The sequence below is a fragment of the Oncorhynchus keta genome, chromosome 7, assembly GCF_023373465.1.
Source record: "Oncorhynchus keta strain PuntledgeMale-10-30-2019 chromosome 7, Oket_V2, whole genome shotgun sequence".
Lineage (NCBI taxonomy): Eukaryota > Metazoa > Chordata > Actinopteri > Salmoniformes > Salmonidae > Oncorhynchus > Oncorhynchus keta.
The window spans coordinates 33,048,098-33,073,746 of NC_068427.1; the positions used below are offsets into that span (position 1 = coordinate 33,048,098).

Consider the following 25,649-nt stretch of genomic DNA (forward strand, 5'->3'; position numbering starts at 1 on the left):
AGAATTTTATCTGGTTCTAAGATCCATTACATTGTTTGTGGAGAATATACAATCACAATGTGCTGGAGTGTCTTTCTTTTTATATACAGATTTTAATATCTAAAAATCATTCTGAAATTGAACTCCTCTCTTCCAGCTGTTCCATCTCCACCATTGAAACTGCACTACACCGAAAGGTGGACTACTGCTATTGCTCTTGCTTGGGAGCCACCTCGCAGTGATGGAGGTAGCCCAATCACGGGTTACTATGTTGAGAAGATGAGAGCAGATGGAACTGAGTTTGACGTGGCCAATCGCAAGCTCTGCAAAGACTTACACGTCAAATTGGAAAACCTATCAGAGAACCACGTGTATCAGTTCCGTGTGTTTGCCGTGACTGAGGTGGGAGAGGGCGAACGCTCCAAACCAATCAGTGCTAACATACAGGATGATGAAAGTAAGTAATGTTACACTCTTCTATAAACCCTACCATAAACAATATATTTGTCTTGGATAATAAAGCAACCACAGTAAACTGCTTTTTTTGTATTCATCTTAACGAAATGCCTTGTGTGGTCTGTTATCATAGTTCCCCCCGAAATCTCAATCTTGGAGCATTTCAAGAGAGATACAATCATTGTGAGGAAGGGAGCAGCAATTGAGATCCCTGCTGAGGTGGTGGGTCTGCCAATGCCAGAGGTTCAGTGGTCTAAGGATGACGTCGTCATCCCCATGGCTACTGAGACACTGTTGATGGAGTTCGAGGAGGTGGCCCGCACCAAATGCACCACCAAGATCAGCATCCCTGAGACTATCAGAGGAGACAAGGGAGACTACAAACTGGCTGCCACCAACTGCCATGGCAAAGCACACCGCATCATCCATGTGGAGGTTCTAGGTAAACATTTTCAGCGATCATTAACATTTTCAGCAAACAGATCTGTGATAAACATACAATTATAATATTAGTATAATCGTACGTAGGTGTGTAAGCGCCACAAAATGTCTTAATGGGGCAATCAGCAGTTGCTACATCAATTTCTGGACTTACACTCAGTTAATTAGGTACGCCCATCTAGTGCCAGGTTGGACCCCCCTTTGCCTCCAGAATAGCCTGGATTCTTTGGGGGATTGATTCTACAAGGTGTGACATTCAAATGTTGCTCACTTGGCATCAAGGGAGCTAATGTGTGCCAGGAAAACATTCCTCACGCCATTACACCACCGCCAACAGCCTGTACCATTGACACAAGGCAAGATGGGGCCATGGACTACTGCTGCTTATGTCAAATCCTGACTCTGCCATCAGTATGACACAACCGGACCATTGTCGGACCAGGCAATGTTTTTCCACTCCTCAATTGTCCAGTGTTGGTGATCTCGTGCCCACTGGAGCCGCTTCTTCTTGTTTTTAGCTGATAGTAGTGAAACCCGGAGTGGTCGTCAGCTGCAATAGCCCAAGACAAGGACTGATGAGTTGTGTCTTCCGAGATGCCGTTCTGCACACCACTGTTGAACTGCGCAATTATTTGCCTGTTTGTGGCCCGCCTGTTCGATTGTACGATTCTTGCCATACTCCTTCGACCTCTCTCAGCTGTTATCGCCCACAGGACTGCCGCTGACTGATGTTTTTGTTGTCACACCATTCTTTGTAAACCCTAGAAACTGTCGTGCGTAAAAATGCTGTTTCTGAGATACAGGAACCTGAACGCCTGGCACCGGCAATAATACCACGCTCAATGTCGCAAAGGTCACTAGTTTTGCCCATTCTAATGTTCAATCTAACAGTAACAGAATGCCTCAATGCATGTCTGCCTGCTTTATATAGCAAGCCATGGCCACATGACTCCCTGTCTGTAGGAGTGAACCATTTTCGTGAATGTGGTGGTGTACCTAATAAACTAAATTAGTTATACACTAAGTGTACAAAACATAAAGAGCACCTGCTCTTTCCGTGATATAGATTGACCAGGTGAATCCAGGTGAAAGCTATGATCCCTTATTGATGTCATCTGTTAAATTCACTTCAATCACTGTAGATGAAGGTGAGGAGACAGGTTAAAGAAGGATTTTTAAGCCTTGAGACAATTAAGACATGGATTGTGTATGTGTGCCATTTAGAGGGTGAATGGGCAAGACAAAATATTTAAGTACCTTTGAACGGGGTATAGTAGTAGGTGCCAGAGATACTGGTTTTTGTCAAGAACTGCAACACTGCTGGGTTTTTCATGCTCAACAGTTTACCGTGTGTATCAAGAATGGTCCACCACCTAAAGGACATCCAGCCAACTTGACACAACTGTGGGAAGCATTGGAGTCAATATGGGCAAGCATCCCTATGGAACCCTTTCGACACATTGTAGAGTCCATGCCCTGACAAATTGAGGCTATTTTGAGGGCAAGGGGGAATGCAACTCAATATTAGGACGGTGTTCTTAATGTTTTGTGCACTCAGTGTATGATTTTTGAAGAATTTAACTTATAAATGCCTCATGACCTTAGTTCAACTATCCTATCTCATCATAACCCAAATATAAACATGGTTTACTCCAATGTTTGTCAACAAAGTAAATGTAAACACAACATAACCTCAACACGTGGTTAAAACTATAATTTGAATATCATGGATCATCAGTCCTTGCATCCATAGCTCCGTATATGAATTTGAGAGTGGTTACACTTTCTAGCCCAATCCCTTAGTTTTTTACCAAAACAGGGGCGGGGAGTTCACTTTGTTATTGTTTCTACTGTTGATTGCTTGTTGATTGATTGCTAGTTTAAAGAAACTGTGGTACTTATCTATGTATTGTCATTATAGATACTTTCAAATAAGTATTTTGAGTCTTTCAAATAAGTATTTTGAGTCTTTCAAATAAGTAAAAACGATAGCTAGTATTTTTTTTTAAATAGCCGCAATATTCTCATACTGCTTTGTTTGCCTTCATAGACCGCCCTCTGCCACCACGTGACATTGTGGTGTCTGACATCCAGGCTGAGTCTTGCTATCTGACTTGGGCGGTCCCAGAGGACGACGGGGGAAGTGAGATCACCAACTACATAATCGAAAGGAGGGACGCCAGCAGGAAGAAGTCTGACTTTGAGCAGCTCACCTGCAATATCATTGATAGGAGATATGGGGTTAGTCCAAACTCCTGTTAAAGGTCAAAACTAGTCAAATACTGCTTTAATGTGGGGTCTGGGGTTATGTTTCACCTTGGTACAGAGCAACATCCCCTCCCCCAATCCTAACCTTAACCATTAGCTAGTGGGGAAAAGTGCAAAACTGGCCCAAGATCAGTATCTAGGGTCAACTTCATTTTACACCTTCAATAGGATGGTTAGTTAAATTATAATAATATGATGGTGATGATTACTAATGCATTGATATCACTCCTTCTAGGTGTACAAAATGGACAGAATGGGCCAGTACCAATTCAAAATCAAAGCTGAGAACAAGTTCGGAATCAGTGACGGTTGTGAATCCGAGAAGGTCGTTCTCAAGGATCCATTCGGTCTTCCTGGTCCACCTCGCAAACCAAAGGTCATCGCAGCAACTTCCACTACTATGACGATCACCTGGGAGCCTCCACTGCAGAACGGTGGCTCCTCCATTCAGGGATACTGGCTGGAGAAAAGAGAGAGAGGAGCTGGGATCTGGGGTCGTGTGAACAGAGCTCCAGTCACCAAGCCTGCAGTGAAGGGTTTGGAATACACAGTCCTCCGCCTTAATGAAGGGGCTGAGTACCAGTTCAGAATTAGGGCTCAGAATGCTGCTGGAATCGGACCTCCCAGTGAAGCATCTCCATGTCAATTCGCTGTTGATCCACGCAGTAAGTACAGTACTCTTTCTTTGATATTGTAGAATAGCTACAGTGCACTCGGAAAGTATTCAGACCCCTTCCCTTTTTCCACATTTTGTTACATTACAGCCTTATTCGAAAAATGGATTCAATAAAAACATTTCCTCATCAATCTACACACAATACCTCATAATGACAAAGCGAAAACATGTTTTTAGAATTTCTTACACATTTATTCAAAATAAAAACTGAAACATTATTTACATAAGTATTCAGAACCTTTGCTATGAGACTCAAAATTGAGCTCAGGTGCATCCTGTTTCCATTGATCATCCTTGAGATGTTTCTACAACTTGAAGTCCACCTGTGGTAAATTCAATTGAATGGACATGATTTGGAAAGACACACACCTGCCTATATAAAGTCCCACAGTTGACAGTACCAAGCCATGAGGTCGAAGGTAATTGTCCGTAGAGCTCCTAGACAAGATTGTGTTGAGGCACAGATCTGGGGAAGGGTACCAACAAATCTCTGCAGCATTGAAGTTCCTTAAGAACACAGCGTCCCGGCCAAAGTGAGCAATCAGGGGACAAGGGCCTTGGTCAGGACCAAGAACCCGATGGTCCCTCTGACAGAGCTCGAGAGTTCCTCTGTGGAGATGGGAGAACCTTCCAGGAGGACAATCATCTCTGCAGCACTCTAACAATTAGGCCTTTATGGTTGTGGCCAGACGGAAGCCACTCCTCAGTAAAAGGCACAAGACAGTCCGCATAGAGTTTGCCAAAAGGCACCTAAAGGACTCTCAGACTATGAGTAACAAGATTCTCTGGCCTGAATGCCAAGCGTCACGTCAGGAGGAAACCTGGCACTATCCCTACGGTGAAGCGTGATGGTGGCAGCATCATACTGTGGGATGTTTTTCAGTGGCAGGGACTGGGAGACTAGTCAGGTTTGAGGGAAAGATGCACGGAGCAGTACAGAGAGATCCTTAATGAAAACCTGCTCTAGAGTGCTCAAGATTGGGCCGAAGGTTCACCTTCCAACAGGACAACAACCCTAAGCACACAGACAAGACAATGCAGGAGTGGCTTCGGGAGAGGTGTCTGAATGTCCTTGAGTGGCCTAACCAGAGCCCGGACTTGATCCCGATCGAACATCTCTGGAGAGCCCTGAAAATATCTGCGCAGCGGCGCTCCCCATCCAACCTGACAGAGCTTGAGAGGATCTGCAGAGAAGAATGGGAGAAACTCCCCAAATACAGGTGTGCCAAGCTTGTAGCGTCATACCCAAGAAGAATCGAGGCTGTAAATGCTGCCAAATGTGATATTTGTAAAATTTGCAAAGATTTTTAAACCTGTTTTTGCTGTGTCATTACGGGGTATTGTGTGTAGATTGATGAAGGGAAAAAAAAAACAATTTAATCCATTTTAGAATAATGCTGTAACGTAACAAAATATGGAAAAAGTCAAGAGGTCTGATGACTTTCGGAATGCACTGTATGTCAAGAAGACTATGTCATAATTCATTATTATGGCAGATTCCCCTTTGGAAAGATCTTCTGACCTCAACGGGACTTTCTGTTTGAATAAGGATTAAATACATGCATAATTACATTTGAGTAAAACTTGCATTGACTTTTTTTCAGATCCCCCTAGTGCACCAGGAATGCCAGTTGTTAAGGACAAGACCAAGACCAGTGTCACTCTCACCTGGACCCCGCCAGAGAAAGATGGCGGCAGCCCAGTCAAGGGCTACATCGTTGAGGTTCAGGACACAGACTCCCTGGATTGGAAGAGAGTCAGTGACCCTGAGAAGCTGCACCCTACCACTGAGATCACTGTTCCAGACCTGAAAGAAGGCCAGAAGATCAGATTCAGAGTCACGGCTGTCAACGCTGCTGGCAAATCTGAACCAAGCGCACGTTCTGCTGACATCACTGTCCAGGACATCTTAAGTAAGTCTCAGCTCTGTTGCCTTTCCAACTTCTATGCCATTGTCACACCACAAACTGAACTGGCACTATAAAAAGCATCTAGACATTATCTCACATTTTTGTAGACTAAAATGTAGTTTTCAACAGAGGAGATTTGTATAAACCTTGCTGTTTGTCTCTCCGACATTTGAAACATTGTTTCAATATCAAATTTGATCCCCAGCTGTCCCATAGTAATGAACGAGTCTGGACCAGACGGACAGACAGGTAGCGTTTCTCAGGCAATCGAAAATCATGAATCAGGTGGCATCATTTTTATGGATATATACAAAGAATAGACAATTAGAAAAACGTCAAACAAAACACAGTGCAGCTAGTTTGCAGTCTTTCCAGCTTCAGTGTGAAGCGATTGTATTAGCTGTGTTGTTGGCTAGCTCCTCTGAACAACAGTGTCCTGACAAGTGAGCACATTTTCATTAGCTCATCATTATGGATGTATCTAAATAAATGTCACTAGTAAACAGCTTTAACAAATGAATATTCAGCTACTTTGCTGTTATTCTGGCTGCACCTTTTCGACTTGATTGTAAGTTAGCCATATTTGGCTAGTCAGCAAGCCAGCCAGTATGGCAATGGAACACTTAGAATGAACGATTAGGTCGCGTCCATAGATACAGAACAAAAAGACTGAATGACTGGGTCGTGGCTCTGGCAATCAAACCGATAGAACGAACAACCAGCTGGCTTGGGTAGCAACCCTAGATTTGTGTCGGGACTATATCTTATAGAAGGATGAAATAGTATGAATAAATTCATAAAAATAATGTTTTTAATTAAAATATATGAATCATTATTTGAATATGTTGGTAACCTGTTGTATAAAGGTGATAATGCCCTCGAAGCCGGTGTTTGGAGGACATTTTTTCCACGGTTTACCAGCACGAGACTCGTGCCAATATATCCACCAAACACCAGCTTCTCTGGCATTATCACTTAATTATGTGTGAGTTTGGCTTGTTGATTTGAGTTTTACTGGTGTACTATACTATGCTTTTTACTATACTAATGTACTTTTTAATTTCACAGCTGAACCAAACATTACTCTGGAGGTCAGCGCCCATGAGCTGTTGTCCTGCAGAGCTGGAACTACCATTAAAATACCAGCTCTCATCACCGGCCGTCCCACTCCTAAAGTTACATGGGAGTTCAAGGATGGAACAGCAGAGACCGAGAAGAAGAATGACATCCATATCCTTCCAATCGATTCAAAGGTAATGAATCTATATAAATACAATAGAGAAATCTATAGAAATCCAAGCTTTGTTCTTTTTTAAAGGGATAGTTATTTTCTACTTTTGTACGATCCAAACCATTTTTTATGTTTTCAGGTCTCATGTAATAATCGTTGTGTATTTTGTAAATGTCTCTACTCAGATCGTGTCAACTGATACAACATCAGTCATTACCATCCCTGAGAGCCACCTCAAACATGCCGGACGTTACATCATCACAGCGGAAAACGCAGCTGGACACAAGAACATGAAAGTCAGAGTCAATGTCCTTGGTAAGTAAAAACAAAATAACACAGGTGGATAAACAAATGGGCCAAGTCTTTTACAAGATTCCTAATCATTGGCAAAACCTTATTTTCAGATCTGCCTGGCCCACCCAAAGACCTCAAAGTCACAGACATCACAAGAGGCACATGTAGACTTACATGGAAGGCTCCAGATAGTGACGGTGGTGAGAGGATCAAGAGTTACTTCATTGAGAAGAAGACTGTGGAAGGAAAAGCTTGGACCAAGTGCAACCCAGCCTGTGCCGCCCAGTCCTTTATTGTGCCCGACCTCATTGAGGGACAGGATTACCTGTTCCGTATCCGGGCGGAGAACCGCTTTGGATTTGGACCACTGGTTGAGACCATTGAATGTTCAAAGGCTAGAGATCCTATCCGTAAGTGAACAACATTCACTTCATTCACAGAACCAACTTGTTCTATAGAACACACACCTGTTCTATTGTGCCAGCAGTTTCTAATCAGTCCTTGTATTATTTTTGTTCAGATCCTCCTGATGCTCCCACAAGGGTAAAGATTCAAGAAGTGACTAAGGGCACAGCCACCCTGACTTGGAAGCCACCCAGGAATGACGGTGGAGCTCCAGTGACACACTACACTGTTGAACGTCTGTGCTGGGACAGTAGTGGATCTCAGAAGCAGTCCTGGAGACAGTGCAACAGACGTGATATTGAAGACCTCACCTTCAAGGTTGAGGATCTGACTGAAGGAGAAGAGTATGAGTTCCGTGTCAAGGCCGTGAACGAAGCCGGCCCCAGCAGACCATCATCTACTGTTGGACCAGTTGTCATCCAAGACCAGACACGTAAGTTGATATGAAGATGTATAGATGGTTGCTTCATTTAAACAAATGCGTTGTTCTATGGTGTTAAAATGTTAAGTGTTAGGCAGGAGCGTTATGCTGGTCCAGAGTGGGGTGGTCCAGAGAGGGGCTAGGCCCCGTCCGTGAATTGGAGAATTGAGCATTTTTCAAACATAATAATTATGGATAATTCTATGTGAAAAATATATAAGTATTTTCCTGCATATCTAAGCATACCTCTTGACCTGTCTATATCCTCCTGACTGGGGGTTACTTTCTTAAACTAAATATGCTTCTCTGCATATCTGCTGAAATCTGGGTAAAATTGAAAGGAATGAGTCTTATTCAGTACATTTAGTTATTGCTTGCATTTCTAAAATCTACCAACCTTGCCAGCAGGCATGCCAGCTAAGATAGTTCGACAAGCTATCTACTCTAACTTGATCGATTACCTGAAATCGCTTCTTGGTAGCTAGTTACGAGTTTGGGAACTTATTTGGGATAGCTAAAGCCAACTTCATAAAATTACTAGGTGGCTAGTAGTATTACAGAGATAGAGAAAAAATATATATACAGTATATATATATATATTTTTTTTAAGAGGACAAATCTGAAGCATGACGCCTCTGGTGTTAAAAGGTGTTTAGTGTCTAAAAGAAAATAAGTGATTTTCTAAATTGGTTGCCATTGTTTGTCTCTCAGGTGCTCCTGCTATTGACCTGGAGGAGTTCATGGAGGTTGAACAAGGAGCTGATATCAGCATCAAGGCAAAGATCAGGGGCTGTCCATTCCCCACTCTGACCTGGCTCAAGGCTCCAGCCCACAAGGGTGACGACAAGGTTGAGGTTGCATATGACGAGCACATCAACAAGATTGTGTCTGATGATAGCTGTGTACTGCTGATCCAGCAGGGAAAGCGCTCAGATACAGGCCTCTACACTATCACAGCCAGTAACAGCCTAGGAAAGGCCTCCAAGGAGATGAGACTCAACGTCTTGGGTAAACTTCTTTACATTTTAGTAATTTAGCAGATGCTCTTATCTAGGCTGACTTACATATCAACGTTGAAATTCAACATGCTTTATTGTCATATTTTCACAGCCAAGAAAATCAACAAAATACATTATTAAAAGTTTTCTTTTAACTTAACAAATGGTACCGCTTCCTTTCTTCAGGACGTCCTGGACCACCATCCGGTCCTGTGAAGTTTGAGGAGGTCGACGCTGAGAAGATCACCCTGTCATGGCTGCCACCTAAGGATGACGGTGGCTCCAAAGTGACCAACTACGTCATTGAGAGGCGTGTAGCCAACAGGAAGACATGGATCCCTGTGACCAATGAACCCAAGGAGCGTATCTGGACGGTGGAGGGCCTGATGGAAGGGCATGAGTATGTGTTCCGAATTTGTGCTCAGAACAAATATGGAGTTGGAGAGCCTCTGGACAGTGAACCTGAAGAAGCCAGGAAACTCTATGGTAAGCGTAGAGAGCAAAATATCATGTTTTCATGAAAGGATTTGCATCAATCAATCAGATGTATGTAGAAAGCACTTTTTTCATTCATAGTTGTCATAAAGTGCTTTACAGTGACCATTCACATCATAATACACAAGTCTGATGAAAAATGTTGAAGTCGAGATTAACAGAATTCATGTTTGTTTGTTTTTTATAAAGCTGTTCCCGGCCAATGTGAAAAGCCAACCATTTCAGCTGTTGACCATGATTCCATGATGGTCAACTGGGAAGAGCCAGAAGACGATGGAGGCAGTCCAGTGACTGGCTATTGGCTGGAGCGTAAGGAAACCACCTCTAAGCGCTGGAACAGGGTGACGCGCGACCCCATCCGGGCCATTGCTTTCGGGGTGTCCCATAATGTGACTGGACTCATTGAGGGGTCACAGTACCTCTTCCGGGTCACAGCTATCAACGCAGCAGGATGTGGACCTCCTAGCGCGTGCACCGACCCCATCTTTGCCAGAGATCCTATCTGTAAGTATTGTATGATACTTGATTTTACTCCTGCCCTTGGCGTTTTAAAATAGCACAGGCCCTTGACGAATGTCCTCCATCTCACTTGGCTTAAGGCAAGTTTGTAAAGGTTGCACCGGTTGACAGTACGATACTTAAGTATGGCATTGGTTGAAGCTCAATGTTAAATATAAATCTCTCAACCATCATATCTCAGTGAATATGACACTAATGTCAATGAAAATTCTCAAATTCACTTAGAGGTACACAACACACTGCCTGCTGCTCGTCATGACCCGTCCGGCTGAGAACCACAAACCGAAATGATAACAGGATCGTTAGGAATTGAGTTTACATAGCATTTTCTGCAAACACCTAGTTTAAAACGAAACTATATCATCAATAAAGTGACTTAAAAGTGACTATAGCATCAATAAAGTGACTTAAAAGTGACTATAGCATCCATGAGTGACTATAGCATCCATGAAGTGACTATAGCATCCATAAAGTGACTAAAGCCTCCATTGGACATATAGCATCCATAAAGTGACTATAGCATCCATAAAGTGACTATAGCATCCATAAAGAGACTATAGCATCCATAAAGAGACTATAGCATCCATTGGACATATAGCATCCATAAAGTGACTATAGCATTCATAAAGTGACTATAGCATCCATAAAGTGACGATAGCATCCATAAAGTGACTATAGCATCCATAAAGTGACTATAGCATCCATAAAGTGACTATAGCATCCATAAAGTGACTATAGCATCCATAAAGTGATTATAGCATCCATTGGACATATAGCATCCATAAAGTGACTATAGCATCCATAAAGTGACTATAGCATCCATAAAGTGATTATAGCATCCATAAAGTGACTATAGCATCCATAAAGTGATTATAGCATCCATAAAGTGATTATAGCGTCCATAAAGTGATTATAGCATCCATAAAGTGATTATAGCATCCATTGGACATATAGCATCCATAAAGTGACTATAGCATCCATAAAGTGACTATAGCATCCATAAAGTGATTATAGCATCCATTGGACATATAGCATCCATAAAGTGACTATAGCATCCATAAAGTGATTATAGCATCCATTGGACATATAGCATCCATAAAGTGACTATAGCATCCATAAAGTGATTATAGCATCCATTGGACATATAGCATCCATAAAGTGACTATAGCATCCATAAAGTGACTATAGCATCCATAAAGTGATTATAGCATCCATAAAGTGAGTATAGCATCCATAAAGTGACTATAGCATCCATAAAGTGATTATAGCATCCATAAAGTGACTATAGCATCCATAAAGTGATTATAGCATCCATAAAGTGATTATAGCATCCATAAAGTGATTATAGCATCCATAAAGTGACTATAGCATCCATAAAGTGATTATAGCATCCATAAAGTGATTATAGCATCCATAAAGTGATTATAGCATCCATAAAGTGATTATAGCATCCATAAAGTGACTATAGCGTCCATAAAGTGATTATAGCATCCATTGGACATATAGCATCCATAAAGTGACTATAGCATCCATAAAGTGACTATAGCATCCATAAAGTGACTATAGCATCCATAATGTGATTATAGCATCCATTGGACATATAGCATCCATACAGTGACTATAGCATCCATAAAGTGACTATAGCATCCATAAAGTGATTATAGCATCCATTGGACATATAGCATCCATAAAGTGACTATAGCATCCATAAAGTGACTATAGCATCCATAAAGTGACTATAGCATCCATAAAGTGACTATAGCATCCATACAGTGACTATAGCATCCATAAAGTGACTATAGCGTCCATAAAGTGACGATAGCATCCATAAAGTGACTATAGCATTCATAAAGTGACTATAGCATCCATAAAGTGACTATAGCATCCATAAAGAGACTATAGCATCCATAAAGTGACTATAGCATCCATTGGACATATAGCATCCATAAAGTGACTATAGCATCCATAAAGTGATTATAGGATCCATTGGACATATAGCATCCATACAGTGACTATAGCATCCATACAGTGACTATAGCATCCATAAAGTGACTATAGCATCCATAAAGTCACTATAGGATCCATTGGACTTATAGCATCCATAAAGTTACTATAGCATCCATAAAGTGACTATAGCATCCATAAAGTGACTATAGCATCCATTGGACTTATAGCATCCATAAAGTGACTACAACATACATTGGATTTATAGCATCCATAAAGTGACTATAGCATCCATAAAGTGACTACAACATACATTGGATTTATAGCATCCATAAAGTGACTATAGCATCCATAAAGTGACTATAGCATCCATAAAGTGACTATAGCATCCATACAGTGACTATAGCATCCATTGGACTTATAGCATCCATAAAGTGACTATAGCATCCATAAAGTGACTATAGCATCCATAAAGTGACTATAGCATCCATAAAGTGACTATAGCATCCATAAAGTGACTATAGCATCCATAAAGTGACTATAGCATCCATAAAGTGACTATAGCATCCATAAAGTGACTATAGCATCCATACAGTGACTATAGCATCCATTGGACTTATAGCATCCATAAAGTGACTATAGCATCCATAAAGTGACTATAGCATCCATAAAGTGACTATAGCATCCATACAGTGACTATAGCATCCATTGGACTTATAGCATCCATAAAGTGACTATAGCATCCATAAAGTGACTATAGCATCCATAAAGTGACTATAGCATCCATACAGTGACTATAGCATCCATTGGACTTATAGCATCCATAAAGTGACTATAGCATCCATAAAGTGACTATAGCATCCATAAAGTGACTATAGCATCCATAAAGTGACTATAGCATCCATAAAGTGACTATAGCATCCATACAGTGACTATAGCATCCATAAAGTGACTATAGCATCCATACAGTGACTATAGCATCCATTGGACTTATAGCATCCATAAAGTGACTATAGCATCCATAAAGTGACTATAGCATCCATAAAGTGACTATAGCATCCATACAGTGACTATAGCATCCATTGGACTTATAGCATCCATAAAGTGACTATAGCATCCATAAAGTGACTATAGCATCCATAAAGTGACTATAGCATCCATAAAGTGACTATAGCATCCATACAGTGACTATAGCATCCATTGGACTTATAGCATCCATAAAGTGACTATAGCATCCATAAAGTGACTATAGCATCCATAAAGTGACTATAGCATCCATTGGACATATAGCATCCATAACAGTGACTATAGCATCCATTGGACTTATAGCATCCATAAAGTGACTATAGCATCCATAAAGTGACTATAGCATCCATAAAGTGACTATAGCATCCATACAGTGACTATAGCATCCATTGGACTTATAGCATCCATAAAGTGACTATAGCATCCATAAAGTGACTATAGCATCCATTGGACTTATAGCATCCATAAAGTGACTATAGCATCCATAAAGTGACTATAGCATCCATAAAGTGACTATAGCATCCATAAAGTGACTATAGCATCCATACAGTGACTATAGCATCCATTGGACTTATAGCATCCATAAAGTGACTATAGCATCCATAAAGTGACTATAGCATCCATAAAGTGACTATAGCATCCATACAGTGACTATAGCATCCATTGGACTTATAGCATCCATAAAGTGACTACAGCATCCATAAAGTGACTATAGCATCCAATGGACTTATAGCATCCATAAAGTGACTACAACATACATTGGATTTATAGCATCCATAAAGTGACTATAGCATCCATAAAGTGACTATAGCATCCATAAAGTGACTATAGCATTCATAAAGTGACTATAGCATTCATAAAGTGACTATAGCATCCATAAAGTGACTATAGCATCCATAAAGTGACTTTAGCATCCATAAAGTGACTATAGCATTCATAAAGTGACTATAGCATCCATAAAGTGACTATAGCATCCTTAAAGTGACTATAGCATCCATAAAGTGACTAAAGCATCCATTGGACTTATAGCATCCATAAAGTGACTATAGCATGCATTGGACTTATAGCATCCATAAAGTGACTACAGCATACAGCATAAAGTGACTATAGCATCCATAAAGTGACTATATCATCCATAAAGTGACTATAGCATTCATAAAGTGACTATAGCATTCATAAAGTGACTATATCATCCATAAAGTGACTATAGCATTCATAAAGTGACTATAGCATCCATAAATTGACTATAGCATCCATAAAGTGACTATAGCATACATTGGACTTATAGCATCCATAAAGTGACTACAGCATACAGCATAAAGTGACTATAGCATCCATAAAGTGACTATAGCATCCATAAAGTGACTATAGCATTCATAAAGTGACTATAGCATTCATAAAGTGACTATAGCATCCATAAAGTGACTATAGCATCCATAAAGTGATTATAGCATTCATAAAGTGACTATAGCATCCATAAAGTGACTATAGCATCCATAAAGTGACTATAGCATTCATAAAGTGACTATAGCATCCATAAAGTGACTATAGCATCCATAAAGTGATTATAGCATTCATAAAGTGACTATAGCATCCATAAAGTGACTATAGCATCCATAAAGTGACTATAGCATCCATAAAGTGACTATAGCATCCATAAAGTGACTATAGCATTCATAAAGTGACTATAGCATCCATACAGTGACTATAGCATCCATAAAGTGACTATAGCATTCATAAAGTGACTATAGCATCCATAAAGTGACTATAGCATCCATAAAGTGATTATAGCATTCATAAAGTGACTATAGCATCCATAAAGTGACTATAGCATCCATAAAGTGACTATAGCATCCATAAAGTGACTATAGCATCCATAAAGTGATTATAGCATCCATTGGACATATAGCATCCATAAAGTGATTATAGCATCCATAAAGTGATTATAGGATCCATTGGACATATAGCATCCATAAAGTGACTATAGCATCCATAAAGTGATTATAGCATGCATTGGACATATAGCATCCATAAAGTGACTATAGCATCCATAAAGTGATTATAGCATGCATTGGACATATAGCATCCATAAAGTGACTATAGCATCCATTGGACATATAGCATCCATAAAGTGATTATAGCATCCATAAAGTGATTATAGCATCCATTGGACATATAGCATCCATAAAGTGATTATAGCATCCATTGGACATATAGCATCCATAAAGTGACTATAGCATCCATAAAGTGATTATAGCATCCATTGGACATATAGCATCCATAAAGTGATTATAGCATCCATTGGACATATAGCATCCATAAAGTGATTATAGCATCCATTGGACATATAGCATCCATAAAGTGACTATAGCATCCATAAAGTGATTATAGCATGCATTGGACATATAGCATCCATACAGTAACTATAGCATCCATAAAGTGACTATAGCATCCATAAAGTGACTATAGCATCCATACAGTGACTATAGCATCCATAAAGTGACTATAGCATCCATAAAGTGACTATAGCATCCATACAGTGACTATAGCATCCATAAAGTGACTATAGCATCCATACAGTGACTATAGCATCCATAAAGTGACTATAGCATCCATAAAGTGACTATAGCATCCTTAAAGTGACTATAGCATCCATAAAGTGACTATAGCATCCATAAAGTGACTATAGCATCCATAAAGTGATTATAGCATCCATAAAGTGACTATAGCATACATTGGATTTATAGCATCCATAAAGTGACTATAGCATCCATTGGATTGACTAAATTTGTGATTGCAACAATTTATTGCTCTCACGTGCCCATTTCTGTCCATTAACAACCAATGATATGCTACCTTTTTGTAGCATTTCTTGACAACGCTAACATATTTTTCAGCCGAAGCTCAGAGTTCTAGCACCGGGTCAAACAACTCAGTTGCTTGGCAACGATGCACACTCGACATCCCAACTGCCACCAATATTCCACATTAGAAAATCTATTTGTGCACATTCTCCTGGGAGCGGTCTTGTAGTAGCTAGCATGACGTGCTATGAAACACGGGCAGTGCACTCAGGGAGTGACAACAGAGTTGTAAAAAGAAAATTACATCTCTCTACTTCCGCACAGAATATGTGCAAGTCTATCGGTCGCCAGTGATTGCATCAGCTGATTTGGCTTGTTGTAGACTGCCTGCTGCTCGCTAGCCGTGGTTAGCTGCAATTTCATATGAAGTGGCTGGCTCATGCTAAGCTAGCTAGATAACTTGTCCATTAGCTAGCTAGCTTTCATGTACATTATTAAACGTTAGAAATACCACCCCTTCAAGCACTACAGTCCTTTGCTAGATGTGCGACTAAGACCAGCTCTGCAAATACTTTTAGATGTTTTAAGATTTCTTGATTTATGTTGACTTATTCAGATTATTTTTTAAATGTACTTGTTTGTACTTGATCGTGAACGCGCATATCAAGTGATCGAGTGTTCACACTGGGCACACTGGTTGAATCAAACTTGTTTCCACGTCATTTCAATGAAATTACGTTGAACCAACATAGAATAACCATTAAATTGTTCTCCCAGTTGGCGCAGTGGTCTAAGGCACTGCATCTCAGTGCAAGAGGTGTCACTTCAGTCCCTGGTTCAAATCCAGGCTGGATCACGTCCAGGGCGGTGCACAATTGGCCATCATTGTAAATAAGAATTTGTTCTCTTGCCTAGTTAAATAAATATAAAAATGTAATAATTCTGTGCCCAGTGGGTTTGAAGTGTTCGGTTTGAGATTCAGACATAGTAGTTCAAAGCTGTGTGCATGGGTGGAGTAGTCATTGTGGTGCTCATGTGAATTTACTTTCTTTTTCGGCTTCAGACCAATGTAGTTTTTTGTTTTTAATAGCTTATTGCACAAATTTTTCAACCATATTTCAGTGTTTTAAACATGGTTTGAATTTGATTGTGTAGCTGTCCCTGGACCTCCAACACCAAAGGTCACAGACTGGACCAAGTCATCAGTGGATCTAGTCTGGATCCCACCTCTGAAGGATGGTGGATCTAAGATCACGGGATACATTGTTGAATACTCAGAGGATGGAACAGACAAATGGGTTAAAGTAAGTATAATGATTGTTTTTGTAATTTGAATGTTTTTTTCCCAATAAGGTAACCTGTATGTGCACAAGTTTTACATGACATATGTTTTTGTTTCAGGCTAAAGACAAGGAGCACAGAAGCACCAAGTTGGTCATTACTGGATTGAAGACCGGTGGATTCTACAAGTTTAGAGTGACAGCGTTGAATGCTGCAGGCCCCAGCGAACCCGGTGAAGTCCCAGACGCTATTAAGGTTGAAGACAGGACAAGTGAGTTAACTTCTTACATTTCTCCTTCTTGAAATTATGATCTCTTGTTTTAGGAGAAATAGATTGATTAATAGATTAATCATTATCCTCTATTCATACTTCATTGGAATGTACCTACCGACAAACCAATGTCCTACATTTCTTGACTTTTCCTGCTTTTCTTTATTGATCTGTTTACATCCGCATATGATAATATCATGGTTTTAAATTCTTCATCTGCTCCCTGAAATTGTGATCTAGTTGATCTGTTTGGGATAAATGGAATGATAATATTATGTTTTTATGCCTATCACAGTTGCTCCTGAGGTTGACCTTGATGCCACAGTGAAGGAAAGGATGGTGGTCCATGCCGGTGGTGTGATCCGCATCCTGGCCTTTGTGTCTGGCCAGCCTGCTCCAAAGATCACATGGAGCCGTGATGACGGTGCTCTACCACCAGAAAGTGCAGTTGAGACCACCGCCATCAGCTCATCGCTGGTCATCAAGCCCTGCACCAGAAGACACCAAGGAGTCTATACTCTGACTGCTGCTAACTCAGGAGGAGAAAAGAAGAGATCTATCATTGTTGATGTCCTGGGTAAGTGTGTAGAAATTACAGGAAAGAATCAATAAATAAGATAGGAACTCATACACATGCAGAACCAGGACGACACTTAAAGAAGTGTGTGTGATACTCAAGTTGAGATACTCTAATTAGATTGTAATGTGGAAAAACAATGTTGTGTCTTGTACACAATTTATTTTTATTTTTTCTCCGCTGTCCCTGTAGCAGCTCAATAACAACCATGCATGTTACCACAAATAGAACAGAGGTCTCACAATCTTTCATGTTCTTCCTCAGATGTCCCTGGTCCAGTTGGCGTACCCTTCACCTCAGAGAACCTCACTAGCGACTCCTGCAAGCTGAACTGGTTTTGTCCTGAGGATGATGGTGGTTCTGCCATCACCAACTACATCATTGAGAAGCGCGATGCGGAGAGGAAGGCCTGGACTGCCCTGTCCTACACAGTCACCAGACACACTGCTGTGGCCCACGGACTGCAGAATGGAAAAGCTTACTTCTTTAGAATCGCAGCTGAGAACTCCATTGGAGTTGGACCTTTTGTTAACACCGCATGCGAAATCATCATAAAGGATCCCATCAGTAAGTCTGGTCTACATACATAACTATATCGAGATTAATTTTTCTTGGCCTGGGGTGGTCAAGCGGTATAACCCACTGCCTCTCAAGCACATGTACAGTACATTGTACCACTGCCCGTATGGGTTTTTTCAGCACTCTCTCCTAACTGCCCCACTCCTATAAAAAAAATATTAAAAAATGTTATTTCTTATTATGACATTTAAAAAATGTGATGTGATGAGTAATCTATTGTGTTGTGTTACCCAGCCGTTCCAGACCGCCCAGAGGACCTTGAAGTAACAGCAGTTCATAAAGACTATATCAGCTTAACATGGAAACCTCCTGTGTCTGACGGAGGGTCAGAGGTCACCAAGTACATCCTGGAGGCCCGTATGATCGGCAAGGACAAGTTCACACGTCTGACAAAGGAGAAACTGATGGAGAGGAGATTCACCTACGACGGTCTGAGAGATGGGGACACCTATGAGTTCAGAGTTAGCGCTGTGAATGAAATTGGGCCCAGCAAGCCATCATTCTGCACCAAACCAATCACCTGCAAAGATGAACTTGGTGAGATGGTCGCCGTTTTCTACTTTGATTCTACCAAATCACTTTGATTAAACTTGATTGTAGAATACCGAAAACAGAGGATGTTTTGAATTGAAATCTTATCTTGAAATATAGTAATGATGTTGAATGTCCTTTTTCAGAACCACCAACTATTGAGCTTGACTTCCGTGACAAGATCATCATCCATGTTGGGGAGAGCATGGCTCTCCAGGGTCGCTACACCGGAAAGCCCTCTCCATCTATCATGTGGTACAGAGATGACGAAGAGCTGAAAGCAGATCAGCACATCAAGTTCAAAAACTCACTGACCACCATGACTTTAGGCCTTATGAAAGCCAAGCGCGAGCACAGCGGCAGATACTGCGTGCTGGTTGAAAACAGCACCGGCTCTCGAAAGGGCATTTGCAATGTGACCGTTGTAGGTAAGTTGTTATTCAGTCAAGCTGAAAATCTCACATCAATGGCCTCTAATATTATTTGTTTAATTGATGTAAAAAAAAAAAAAAAAAAACAAAGTTAAAGTTTTGAACCAAAGTGATCAAACCATTATCATAAATGATGAACCAAAGTGACCACCAACACATTATGGTTTTCTATCCAGATCGCCCAACACCACCAGTGGGTCCAGTCATCTTTGATGAAGTTCACAGAGAGTTTATGGTGATCTCTTGGAAACCTCCTATTGATTCTGGCGGAGTGGACGTGTCCAACTACATCATTGACCAGAGAGACGTCAATAGTGACATCTGGAGGAATGTAACATCTGCTTCGACGAAGTTGACGTGCAAAATCCCCAGGTTGATTGAGGGAAGAGAGTACATCATGAGAATCTGTGCTGAGAACATGTATGGAATCAGTGACCCACTGGATTCAGAGGAGATGAGAGCCAAAGATCTCTTCAGTACGTAATCACTGCAATAGATTGAAATTATTTAGGTTGTGTCTCAAATGGCACCTTATTCCCTATATAGTGCACTACTTTTGACCAGAGCCCTATGGGCCTTGGCTAAACGTAATGCACTATACAGGGAATGGGTTGCCATTTGGGATAAAACCATTATTTACTTATTTTTTGTCCACTTGAATGCCGTTGTTGCTGTTCCTAATGTGACTTGTTATCCTGTGTTTTACAGGAGTGCCTGAGGCACCAGAGATGCCCAACGTGAGGGAGGTGTATGCTGACAACTGCCTTGTGCTTTGGAGCAGACCTCGTGATGGCGGCAAGCCCATCACTAACTACATATTGGAGAAGAAGGAGCCAGCTGCAAAGAGATGGTCTCGTGCCACCAGAGAACCCCTCTACCCAACTACTCAGTTCAGGGTGCTTGACCTTATTGAAGGCTGTCAATATCAATTCCGGGTTATGGCAGAGAATGAAATCGGCACTGGTGACCCTAGTCCCCCATCAAACACAATTCTTGCCAAAGATCCAATTGGTAAGTCTATTAACTATTTTAAAAAGCCCAGTAAGCTATTTAGTCTATTGTAAATTATTGATATGAAGTTAGGATTGGTAACTGATGCATTTTCTCTCTGTATAGTTCCTCCCAGCCCCCCTGTACTGCCAGAGGCAATCGACAAGACCAAGGATACCGTAAGCCTGAAATGGCAGCTACCTCGCCATGATGGCAAAGGCAAAATCTTTGGTTACCTTGTTGAGTACCAGAAGGTTGGTGCAGTAGAATGGTCACAGGGCAATGAGACTCCTGAAGAGTGCCCAGAATGCAACTATGTTCTAAAGGGCCTGGAAGACGGAGCAGAGTACAACATCAGGGTCTTCACTGTGAATGCTGCTGGACGCTCTGAGCCTGCCCCTTGTAAACAAACAGTGAAAGTACATGACAGACTGGGTAAGTAGTTCATTTTTATTTATTATTGACTTTATATCAATGTGGAAATGATCATCAATAATTCTATGTACAACTTGTACAATAATATAATTTTGTTGTATCCCTATACAGAGAAACCAGAGTTGCTGCTTGATGCCAATATGTCCCGTGACCATCTTGCGATGGTAGGAACTAATATTACTCTCAGTTCAGTGATCAAGGGCATGCCACCTCCCACTGTAGCATGGCAGAAGAACGGAGAAGAGGTTCCCGCAGATCGTTGTACCATTGCTGCCACTGCCAATGGCAGCAAACTTGTTATGCTCAACTGTGTCCGCTCAGACAGCGGCAACTACACACTCACTATTGAAAATGCAGCTGGAAAGAAGTCCGCTACATGCACAGTGCTCACCTTAGGTATGTTACATTTAACTGAGAACAATTAATAAGAAGTTTGTTTATTTGAGAAAAATCCCCAAAAATATTTGCTCTAATTATGCATAGTTAACACAAAATGCAATGTACTGTATGCTGTTTATTTTCGGCTTGTTTGTTGGGACATATCATTTATTTAAGTAAAAGAGGAACGTGTTGATTAATTCATTAATATTTGCGTGTTTATCTAGATAAACCTGGACCTCCTCGGGATCTGAAAATCTCTGAGATCACCAGTGAGTCAGCCTACCTAACCTGGAAGGTTCCTGAGGATGATGGAGGGGCTGTAATCTCTCACTACGTTGTGGAAAAGAAAGACGTGGCGGCTGAGAAATGGGTGCCCGTCGCTGCAGCAAACAAAAAGCCTAGTCTGATGGCTCTGTATCTTATGGAAGGAGTCCAGTATCTGTTCCGTGTTGCTGCTGAGAACCAGTTTGGCAGAGGTTCCTACATCATGACTAAGACGCCGATCAAGGCTGTTGATCCTCTTTGTGAGTACTGATAACAAGAATGGAATAGAATGGAATACCCTTACGGAAGTGTTCCAAAAACACCTGTTTTCACATGATTTCACATGAGAAATTTGATTTTCCACATGTGAAATAATGTGTTTTTCTGTAAGGGATAAAATCGCTTAGAATGTTATTGCCCATCGGAGGATGGTAGAAAAATATTTGCCATCCTCAGATGGATAATAAAGTTATATTCAATATGTTTTTGAACACTTCGGTGACAATTTCCCAAATGTTTACCAACCATCTATTACGATTCATCATTTGATTTTCAAAATTGAATGACTTTCAGATCCACCCGGTCCACCAAAGAATCTACACCACATCGACGTAGATAAGACTGAAGTCTGGCTCCAATGGGATTGGCCAGACCGCGACGGAGGAAGTGAGATCACTGGATTCATCGTTGAGCACCAGGAGGGAGAGGGAAAAGACTGGGTCACCTTCAAGACTGTCACCAATCCTCATAGCCATGTCACTGGACTGGAGGAGGGAAAGACATACAGGTTCCGTGTGAAGTCCCAGAATGCTGTTGGCGTGAGCCGTCCTGACACCAGTGTCCCAGTAACCTGCCAGGAGAAACTCTGTAAGACTTCTTTGATCAACAATAAGAATAAATAACAGCCCACATGCCTCAGAGTCTAACATTGATGTTTCTTTTTTCAGTGCCACCAACTATTTCAGTGGATGTGAAGCTTATTGAGGGTTTGATTGTCAAGGCTGGAAGCACTATCGTACTCCCAGCAGTCATGAAAGGAATTCCTACTCCCACAGCCAAGTGGGTGAGTGACGGAAAGGAACTGGAAACAAAGGGCAACGTCAAGATTGACACTGAGGGCATGAACACATCTCTCACCATCACTGGATGTGTCAGAGGTGACACTGGAGAGTATCTCCTCACCGTGGCAAACCCTGCTGGAAGCAAGACTGTTGCTCTGCACGTCACTGTGCTCGATGTCCCAGGTGCCCCCATTGGCCCGATCAACATCCTTGAAGTTACCCCTGACCACATGGTCATCAACTGGAGACCACCTAAAGATGATGGTGGCACTCCTTTGACATGTTACATTGTTGAAAAGAAGGATACCAAAAAGGCATGGGAACCATGGTCAGTTGTGTGCTCAGGATGCACTGGTACAAAGGCTAAAATTTCTCGATTGGAGAAAGGTCGTGAATATATTCTGCGTGTCCGTGCAGAAAACAAGGTGGGCATTGGTGCTGGACTTGAGAGTCCTCCCACTATTGCCAAACATATGTTTGATCCACCTGGCCCTCCAGGCCAGCCAACCTGCTCTGATATCACAGAGAATGCTGTGACCATAGAATGGACTCTGCCTGAATTTGATGGTGGCAGTCCAGTCAGTGGCTATGTAGTAGAGCGCAGAGAAATGACAGGGAAATGGATCCGCGTCAACAAGACACCTGTATTGGATCTCCGATACAGAGCATCAGGTCTGTTTGAGAACAACAGCTACGAGTTCAGAATCTTTGCTGAGAATGTTGCTGGCGTCAGCGAGCCCTCTCCTGTATCAGATCCAGTGAAGTGCACCCGTCCTATTACTAAGCCAGGACCCCCATTAAACCCTAAGCTGAGGGACTGGAGCAAGTCATATGCTGACTTGGTGTGGACCAAGCCAACAAGAGATGGAGGCAGCCCCATCTTAGGTTATATAGTTGAATGTCAGAAATCAGCCAGCGCCAAATGGGAGAAAGTTCATAAGGATCTCATCCCGATGTGCGCATTTAGAGCAATGGGACTTACTGAGGGCATGGAATACAGGTTCCGCATTAGCGCTTCCAATATTATTGGAGATGGAAAACCTACAGAGCTCTCAGAAACAGTCCTTGCCAAGGACATTCTGGTTCCCCCAGAGCTGACAGTTGATGTTGCTTGCCGTGACCTTCTGACAGTTAGGGTGGGACAGAGTATCAATCTTGTTACTAGAGTTAAAGGTAGACCAGATCCTGATATCACTTGGTCTAAGGATGCCAAGATTCTAGGCATAGACAGGCGTACTGAGATGAACAACAACTTCCCTCTGGTTGAGCTGGTGATTTCAGATGCAGTAAGGCAAGATTATGGAAAGTATGCTATCCTTGCTAAAAACAGCAGTGGTCAAGCACAGGCTACCATTATTGTGAATGTGCTTGACACTCCAGGCGTCTGTCAGAATCTGAAGACCACTTACGTGACAAAAGAATCCTGCATGGTTTCCTGGGAGAACCCAGAGGATAATGGAGGAACTGAAATAACACAGTACATTATTGAGAGCCGTCAACCTAGTCAAAGGAATTGGACAGTGGTATCAAATGATTGCACCAAACGCCTTATGAAGGCACCACTCCATGAGGGTTGTGAATACTTCTTCCGTGTGAGTGCAGAGAACAAAATTGGTGCCGGACCTTCAACAGAGACCAAAACAGCCATCCTTGCTGTTGATCCCATTGAGAAGCCTGGTGACCCTATTGACTTCATTATCTCTGAGATCGGCAAGACATTCGTCTTCCTGAAATGGAAGAGACCAGACTATGATGGTGGCAGCCGTAACCTGGGCTACCATGTTGAAAAGAAACCTAAAGTGGCAGAGGAATGGGAGAGACTGCACAAGGGTGCGATTAAGGAAACTTACTTCATGGCAGACAAGTGCATTGAAAACGAAATTTACCAGTTCAGGGTACAGACAAAGAATGAAGGAGGTGAGAGCAACTGGGTGACAACTGCTGAGGTTGAGGTTAAAGAACAGTTAGTGGTGCCAGAGATCAAGATGAAGTTGCAATGGACTCTAGTGGTTAATGCCGGTGATGCCATTCCAATTGAAGCTGATGTCAAGGGAAAACCAGCTCCGGAAGTAAAGTGGACAAAGGAGAAAGACACAGGGGACATCACCAAGAGCCCAAGGCTGCAAATAGAAGCCGGTGTAGAATTCTCTAAATTCCTGTTGACAAACTCAAGACGTGGAGATACTGGAAAATATAACATCACTGCTACCAATAGTGCTGGAACAGCCACTGGATGGGCGAATGTGTGTGTGCTTGATAGACCTGGTCCTATCAGCAACCTAGTTGTAAATGGTGTTACAGTGGATAGGTGCATGTTGACATGGGATATGCCAGATGATGATGGTGGATGTGAAATTTATAACTACATCATAGAAAAGTGTGAGAAGAAGAGAATGGTGTGGTCCATACATTCTTCTGCTGTGATCACCAACTCTGCTAAAGTAACCCGCCTTGTAGAAGGAAATGAATATATATTCAGGGTGCGTGCAGAAAACAAGATGGGGGCAGGTCCTGCAGTGGAGAGCGCACCTATTGTGGCAAGGACCGAATTCAGTAAACCTGGCATTCCAGAAGCACCAGAAGTTATCAAGATCTCCAAGGAGGAGATGACCGTTACATGGAACCCTCCTGAGAATAACGGTGGAAAGGAAATCTCTGGTTACATTCTGGAGAAAAAGGAAGAATTCGGAGTACGATGGTCTCCTTGCACAAAGCATTCCATTGATTCGACCCAACTGACTGTCACTGGTTTGCTGCGTGATCATGAATATCAGTTCCGCGTCAGGGCTGAGAATGAAATAGGACTTGGTGAACCAAGCAAACCCTCAAGATCACTCGCCGCAAGGGATTCTCTTGGTATGTATAGTACAGCAGTTCTAAATATGATAAAATCATACATTCACAATGGTTTTGCTTTAGCCTTTGTATATCCAAAGTATCTGTGTTAATATGCAGTTTGTTTATTTCATTTTGATATTTTC

At 41.6% G+C, this 25,649-nt stretch overlaps 1 protein-coding gene across 1 annotated transcript in view; it reads left to right on the forward strand.

Moving 5' to 3' along the window:
* ttn.1 (titin, tandem duplicate 1) overlaps window positions 1-25,649 on the forward strand; it is a 178,750-nt gene that overhangs the window by 92,095 nt on the left and 61,006 nt on the right. The window contains exons 152-176 of the mRNA XM_052522660.1: window positions 137-436; window positions 569-877; window positions 2,927-3,117; window positions 3,380-3,809; window positions 5,425-5,733; window positions 6,799-6,983; window positions 7,147-7,276; window positions 7,366-7,665; window positions 7,776-8,093; window positions 8,793-9,089; window positions 9,266-9,565; window positions 9,764-10,078; window positions 17,023-17,171; window positions 17,269-17,419; window positions 17,715-17,996; window positions 18,261-18,563; window positions 18,810-19,112; window positions 19,253-19,534; window positions 19,714-20,013; window positions 20,246-20,548; window positions 20,654-20,962; window positions 21,074-21,358; window positions 21,568-21,867; window positions 22,181-22,474; window positions 22,555-25,524. Coding sequence (XP_052378620.1) covers window positions 137-436; window positions 569-877; window positions 2,927-3,117; window positions 3,380-3,809; window positions 5,425-5,733; window positions 6,799-6,983; window positions 7,147-7,276; window positions 7,366-7,665; window positions 7,776-8,093; window positions 8,793-9,089; window positions 9,266-9,565; window positions 9,764-10,078; window positions 17,023-17,171; window positions 17,269-17,419; window positions 17,715-17,996; window positions 18,261-18,563; window positions 18,810-19,112; window positions 19,253-19,534; window positions 19,714-20,013; window positions 20,246-20,548; window positions 20,654-20,962; window positions 21,074-21,358; window positions 21,568-21,867; window positions 22,181-22,474; window positions 22,555-25,524 — 9,615 coding nt within the window. The remainder of the gene's footprint in view (window positions 1-136; window positions 437-568; window positions 878-2,926; window positions 3,118-3,379; window positions 3,810-5,424; window positions 5,734-6,798; window positions 6,984-7,146; window positions 7,277-7,365; window positions 7,666-7,775; window positions 8,094-8,792; window positions 9,090-9,265; window positions 9,566-9,763; window positions 10,079-17,022; window positions 17,172-17,268; window positions 17,420-17,714; window positions 17,997-18,260; window positions 18,564-18,809; window positions 19,113-19,252; window positions 19,535-19,713; window positions 20,014-20,245; window positions 20,549-20,653; window positions 20,963-21,073; window positions 21,359-21,567; window positions 21,868-22,180; window positions 22,475-22,554; window positions 25,525-25,649) is intronic.